The following is a 7453-nucleotide window of genomic DNA, read 5'->3' as shown; positions in this document are numbered from 1 at the left end:
TCCGGATTTGTATTAGAGAAAATTGGACAAAAAGTTCAAAAACATATTCTAGGAGAAGTAGCTCCGCCGAGCATGAAATGTAAGCCGCCGGGCCTGAGGGGAAGGCCGCCGAAAGTAGGAGCTTGTTCGCCAAGCGCAGGACATCGCTGCCGGAAGTGCTGGAGCTTGAATAGGGTCCGCCAGACGTGCATCTTTTCCCGCCATATGTGCGTAGCTTTAATTCCTTGAGCCATGCTTCTATTCCTACAGCTATATTTCTATTCTTTGTGCAACGCTTTTGTTGTCTTTGTGTGTGTGTGTTTTTTTTATATAAAATGTTTTGATTCTTGTTAGTTTTTAAATTCAAAACTCTTAAAAATATAAAAATACTATCTCAATTTTAAATATTTTATTATTTATTAAATTTTTTTTAAAAAATATAAAAAATTTGATTAAAATCTAAGAAAATAAATAAAATATAATCCTAAAACCCAACTTTATCAATACATGTTAACTTATTTTTACCAATATACCCAACTTTATCATCGTGTCTCTATTCTATTGTTTAATTACTAAAAACATGTCTCTAATTTTTTGTTAGTTGCTTGAAAAGTTTATCGGGCCGATATGATCAGAGCCTTGTGTAAATTGCTGTAGTATTTCCATTATGAGAAAGTTTAGAGCACTAACACTTTTATTAAAATTTGGCTAGTATTTAATTAGTAAAAAATATATATAATTTTATATTATTGAATAAAATTTCATACTATTAAAAACACTAATAATAACTAATTGATACTTATAAATCACCAAATTTATTAGTTTCCTAACACCCTTCTTTACATTATATATCAAAGTTAATTAATAACTTCAACATAGATTTTGTGAATTTACAAATTATACCAGTAAATAAATAAATCAATGCGTTATATATTCTAGAAAATGTACGTAGTATAAGACTATAACTAATCACTTGCAAACTAAATTTTGTAAAGTTACACATTTATCCATCATGTTGTGTGTGACACGTCAAAGCTTATTGAATATTTATATCCTTTTTCCCATCAAATTTATGCTACTATGTCCAGCTAACCTATTGCATATATCCCAGATATTTTTCCTTTTATCAAACATTCAAATATTTATAAATACCCTCTTATGAAGCCTACAAAATCCCATAAAAACATCACAAAAATCTCCAACCTTCTTTGAAGATAATGTCGGAAATATTCCATGCTGGTGGAGATGTTGTAAGTAGAAATCTCAAGCGCAAGTTAGAGGAGCCACCAGCCGCGGACCATGACTCAGAGGTGTTACTTTCTTTGAGTCTTGGCCGCAACAACAATAACATGGAAACTGGCGACTCATCCTCCAATTTCACATTCAAATCCTTGAAAACTGCTGAAAACCAGACGAAGCAAGAACGCTTGTTTCCTTGCAAGTTTTGCAACAAGAAATTCGCCAGCTCTCAAGCATTAGGCGGACATCAAAATGCTCATAAGCGCGAGAGAGTCCTCTCAAAAATGGACAAAATGTTTAACAGGGGAACATTTGCGCTTGATGCTAGTCATCAATTATGTGCATACCCAACAACCATGACAAATTATCTACCCTACCGTGGCTCAAACTCAATACCTTTGTATCAAGGTGCACATATGCACCACCACATACTTCATATGCCTTGCACCATGCCTGGTTTTCGTTCAGGATCATCTAGCTATGGAAACCAAGGCTTACGCAACATTCCTCTGAATTCTCGCCACCACGGCCACCACCGAGATGCTGGATTTGGTTTTGGAATTACTCAACTTCCTTCATCGAGAGAAGTTCCGGGTGATAGAAGTTCTATGGTTCATGCTAATCTCGGTAGCCTTCTTAGAAATAACTAATTAGATAAACTTTATTGTTTATCCTCAAGGGATGAAATCGATTGAGTTCTATTCTTTAGTGCCTCGACTATCTAGGCATCATCATCTAGTCTAATTTTAGTTAAGCTTTTCGGTTCTTATTGTTGCTTTATTACTAATGTTACTTTTCTCTTTGTTATTTCCTTAGTTGAATTTTGTTCTTTGACTTTGAGAACTTTTATCCCATATCAATCTTTTACATTTATTCTTGCTCCTTATATAGCCTCCTTGAAATAATTTCAAACCAAAATAAATCGGCATATATAACGTAGAGGAATCAAAGTAACAAGGCTATAAACCATAGCGGAATTGATTCAAAATGTTTTTTGGGGAAATTATATCTAGTAACATCATATTACAACTATATAATTGTCGGAATCAACTTTTCAAACGAGGAATCACTGCTACGTAGGCGTCCGTTACGGATGGTCACATCGACGGTGCATTTGGGCCGGCTCATTGGCCACGGCTCAGCTGTCCATAAAGCTTTGAATCGTTGGGAAAATTGGCAAACAAAACTTTTTTCGAGGGTAACATTGATCGATTGTTAGGTCGTCCATAAACATTGGCACGATATGGCACATATTTCGTTAGCAACGAGTATGCAATGGTCCAACCATATCTAATTTTTTTTTTTTAAGTTATAAGTGAGTTTCTAACCCAAGATTTCTAGACGATGATAGATAGACTATGATCAAATTTAGGTGAACAGCTCTCGTTCAAACAATAGTTTAAACAATAAATATTTATATTAAAAGTAATATATAAATAAGTTATTTTGTATTTGATTTTTTAATTCTAAAAATACTTATTTTAAGAAAAGAATGATAAAATTTTTTATTATAAGAACAGTCATTTTTTTTTTACTTTTATTACGGTCTGGCCCAAGCCACGCACGGGTCGACCCGACCCATTGGGAACCCGACCCGGGCGATCGAGCCCTTAGCGTCTGCCACGGCATCTGGACACGCGTCCTCATCATTCCCCTAACACAGCTGGGAGGAACCTTCGCGGAAAGTGGGCTCGTCCCCTCAGGGCCCACTTCTGACACAGTATAAATAGGGAAGGACCTGTCCTTCCCCAAGGTACGTCATATCCTTTCACCTAACTATTCTGCCCGCCTGCACATCGCTGACTTGAGCGTCGGAGTGTCTTTGCAGGTGGCACCCCCCCTCATTCTCTCTCCGCAACAAGTGTTCGGCTACTCGGCAAACCCGATTCCAGTGCGACCAAAGCTAGGGCGTCCTCACTCCCTCACCTACTCACCCGATCTGTCCGAAAACCGACAACCGAACATTGGCGCCGTCTGTGGGGATTTCCTGCCTAAATGGAAGTTGTGCTGGGTCCCGGAGACCAAGCTCGAGCAGCCGGAGCGGAGGGGGCAGCCTCCGTCGCCTCGCTAAGGGGGCGGCGGAGGTCCCCCAACAACACACGAGAACACAACCATTCGGGGGAACGGGCGGCGATAGCGCCATAATAATGCAGGAGCTACGCCACAGGGTCCAGAACTTAGAGCGACAGCTGGCCGACCGGGAGCGGGACGGACGAACTACCGATCCCAGCTATACCCCGTCTCACGGAAGCGAGGAGGAAGACTCTCACCGAAGCCGCCCGCGGCGTACATCCGTATCCCGAACGGAAGCGGAGAGCACGCGGGAGGAGTCTCCCATACCGAGAAGATGAAACGACACGATCATCTACTCCCGTGGCAGACTAACCCGCCGAGCGGCAAGAGGCCGCGAAGACGGGGAAAGGAGACCCGAAAAAACACGACAACCCGTGATAATGGGCGTCACCCCGTTCCACCGATCTATCCTCGAGGTCCGGTTGCCGAAACACTTCGACAAACCAACGGACATGAGGTACGACGGAACTCAAGACCCTCTAGAACACCTCACGGCCTTCGAGGCCAGAATGAATCTGGAGGGAGTGGGGGACGAGGTAAGATGCCGTGCCTTCCCAGTAACCTTAGCAGGGCTGGCGATCAGATGGTTTAACGGCCTCCCGCAAGGATCCATCTACAGTTTCTCGGACATCAGTCGTGCATTCCTGGCCCAATTTACAACACGGATAGCGAAGGCCAAGCACCCTATCAACCTTCTAGGGATAACCCAGAGACAAGGAGAACCGACCAGGAGGTACCTAGATCGGTTCAACGACGAATGCTTGGAAATCGATGGCTTAACCGACTCGGTGGCCAGTCTTTGCCTGACAAACGGCCTCCTCAACGAGAACTTTCGAAAACACCTTACCACGAAACCGGTTTGGACAATGCATGAAATCCAGACGGTGGCCAAGGAGTACATAAACGACGAGGAAGTTAGCCGAGTTGTGGCCGCCAACAAATGGCAGCCCAGCTACAGCCAAGCCCGACAATAGGGCAATGGGGAAAGGCCAAAGGGACAGACCAGGGAAGAGGCGCTGAGTAAGGCACCGAGGACATTCCCCCGAGTCGGAAAATTCACTAACTACACTCCGCTCAATCTCCCCATCGTGGAAGTCTACCAACAAATAGCCGAGAAAGGAATCCTGCCGAAGCCCCGACCACTCAAAGACCGCACCGGAGGGAACAAGAACCTTTATTGTGATTACCACAAGGGTTACGGCCACCTAACGCAGGATTGTTTCGACCTGAAGGATGCATTGGAACAAGCGATAAGGGAAGGTAAACTGGCGGCCTTCTCCTACCTAATCAGGGAGCCAAGGAGGCGCTACCGCGACCAAGACGAGGAAGGCAAAACCCGTTCGGCAAAAAGGCGACAAGAGCCAGAAGGTGGAGAACACGGCCTCACCGTGATAAACGTAGTGACGGCCAAAAACGCCGCACCAAGATCCAAATCCGCACACAAGAAGGACGCCAAGATATTGTCGATCTCCTCCTCGTCGACGCGAAACTCTAAGAAGCCTCCATTCATTTCTTTCGGCCCAGAAGACCAATGGTTCAACGACGTCCCAGAAAACCCACCCATGGTCATAACGGCCAGAGTAGGGACCGGTCTCGTCAAGCGCATCCTTGTTGCACAGGAGCAGATTCAAACATCATGTTCCGCAACGTGTTCGACGCGCTGGGATTAAAGGATGCCGATCTGACGACTCACCAACACGGGGTAATAGGATTGGGCGACCACTTCATCAAACCGGATGGAATAATATCCTTGCCAATCTCAATAGGGCAGCCCCAGGGCAGGAGATCGGCGATGGCCGAGTTCGTGATCCTCCGAGACTCCACCGCCTATAATATCATTCTGGGAAGAAAAACGATCAATGATTTCGAAGCCATAATCAACACAAAGCTGCTGATCATGAAATTCGTTACCGATGACGGATCCATAGGGTCCATAAGGGGAGACCTTGAGACGGCGGTCGCTTGCGACAATGCCAGCCTCTCCCTCAGAAAGAAGTCTAAGGAGGCGTCCGGTGTGTTCCTAGCCGACCTGGATGCCAGAGTAGACGACAAGCCTAGACCGGAACCAGAAGGGGATCTGGAGAAGTTCAGAATCGGTGACGAAGAGGGAAGATTCACATTCGTTAACAAAAACCTCCCACACGAGTTGAAGGAGACTTTGGTCGAAATGATAAGAGCCAACAGTGACTTGTTTGCCTGGACTCCAGCCGACATGCCGGGCATAGACCCAAAAATCATCTCGCATCATCTAGCCGTCAAGGCGGAAGCACGCCCGGTGGCCCAACGGAGGAGAAAGATGTCGGCGGAAAGAGCGGAGGAGGTGGCCAGACAGACGGCCAGCCTCCTAGAAGCAGGCTTCATACGGGAAGTGGACTACTCGACATGGCTCTCGAATGTAGTACTGGTAAAAAAGCACAACGGCAAGTGGAGAAAGTGCGTGGACTATTCCGACCTTAACAAAGCATGTCCTAAGGATTGCTTCCCCCTCCCTAACATAGATGCACTCGTCGACGCTGCGGCAGGATACCGGTATCTAAGTTTCATGGACGCCTATTCCGGCTACAACCAGATACCGATGCACCGTCCAGACGAAGACAAGACGGCGTTCATAACGCCAGGAGGAACTTTCTGCTATAAGGTAATGCCATTCGGCCTAAAAAATGCGGGGGCAACGTATCAGAGGCTGATGACCAGGATATTCCACGACCTCATAGGAAAGACAGTTGAAGTCTACGTGGATGACATCCTCGCAAAAACAACACGACCTGACGACCTTTTGAGCGACTTGGCGAGTGTATTCGCGTCCCTCCGACAACACGGTATGAGGCTGAATCCCCTCAAGTGTGCTTTCGCCATGGAAGTTGGAAAGTTTCTCGGATTCATGATAACCCAAAGAGGGGTAGAAGCCAACCCGGATAAGTGCCAAGCGATACTCCAAATGAAGAGCCCAGGCAGTATCAAGGAAGTCCAAAGGTTGGCAGGTCGGCTGACGTCATTGTCACGATTTCTTGGAGCATCGGCAACAAAGGCCCTACCGTTCTTCAATCTCATGAAGAAAGGAATAGCGTTTGAATGGACACCCGCATGCGAGGAAGCCTTTCAACACTTTAAAGAAATCCTGGCGACACCACCTGTCCTCGGGAAGCCAAAAGAAGGAGAGCCGTTGTACCTGTACCTCGCCATAACAGGAGAAGCCTTGGCCTCCGTTTTAGTACGAGAAGAAGGAAGGACACAACAACCAATCTATTTTGTCAGCAGGGCCTTACAAGGGGCAGAGTTGAGATATAACAAATTGGAGAAGTTAGCTCTGGCACTCCTGACCTCTTCGAGGAGATTAAAGCAGTACTTCCAGAGCCACCAGATCGTCGTGAGAACAGATCAGGGGATCCGGCAAGTGCTTCAAAAACCCGACTTGGCGGGGAGAATGATGACCTGGTCGATTGAACTCTCTCAATACGACATACAATATGAACCCCGGCAGGCCATCAAAGCGCAGGCAATGGTGGATTTTCTAGTGGAAGTAGCGGGGGACCCAGCCGAAGACACGAACACACGGTGGAAACTCCATGTAGACGGAGCCTCCAACCAGACGTTCGGGGGTGCCGGGGTTATCCTGGAAAGCCCGGCTGGAGTCATATACGAGCAATCAATTAAGTTCTATTTTCCCGTCTCAAACAACCAAGCAGAGTACGAAGCCCTCATAGGAGGCTGGTGGACGAAATTGTGATCACTGTTCTTTAAGTTGTATGAAATTATTATTGTGGCACCAGTTGTTATCACAACTCCGTTCAACTAACCAGCAAGTGTACTGGGTCGTCCAAGTAATAAACCTTACGTGAGTAAGGGTCGATCCCACAGAGATTGTTGGTATAAAGCAAGCTATGGTCACCTTGTAAATCTCAGTTAGGCAGATTAAATTGGTTTAGGGGTTTTCGAAAATAGAAATAAGAAAATAGAAATAATAAACGAGATAGAAGACTTATGCAGATTCATTGGTGAGAATTTCAGATAAGCGAATGGAGATGCTGCATGGCTCAAGGACGCCTGCTCTCCTACTGCTTCTACTCAATCCTTCTTACTCCTTTCCATGGCAAGCTTTGTATAGGGGTTCACCATCAGCAGTGGCTACTTTCAATCCTCTCGGGAAAATAATCCTATGCGG

General features: G+C 45.6%; 2 protein-coding genes across 2 annotated transcripts; both read left to right on the top strand.

Annotated features, from left to right (window-relative positions):
- Nucleotides 1-1196: 1196 nt before the first annotated feature.
- Nucleotides 1197-1868, top strand: LOC107458588 (zinc finger protein 4-like). The gene has a single exon (XM_016076811.3). The coding sequence runs from the start codon at nt 1197-1199 to the stop codon at nt 1866-1868; it is 672 nt and encodes a 223-aa protein (XP_015932297.1).
- A 1803-nt stretch (nt 1869-3671) lies between these two features.
- Nucleotides 3672-4961, top strand: LOC107458589 (uncharacterized). Its single transcript, XM_021126736.2, has 2 exons — nt 3672-4205; nt 4293-4961. Exons 1-2 carry the CDS (start codon nt 3672-3674, stop codon nt 4959-4961), a joined length of 1203 nt encoding a protein of 400 aa, XP_020982395.2.
- The last annotated feature ends 2492 nt before the right edge of the window (nt 4962-7453 follow it).

The sequence above is a fragment of the Arachis duranensis genome, chromosome 7, assembly GCF_000817695.3.
Source record: "Arachis duranensis cultivar V14167 chromosome 7, aradu.V14167.gnm2.J7QH, whole genome shotgun sequence".
Taxonomy (NCBI): domain Eukaryota; kingdom Viridiplantae; phylum Streptophyta; class Magnoliopsida; order Fabales; family Fabaceae; genus Arachis; species Arachis duranensis.
Note: the sequence above shows the minus strand (reverse complement) of the source record. Positions and strands in the feature narration are given on the sequence as shown.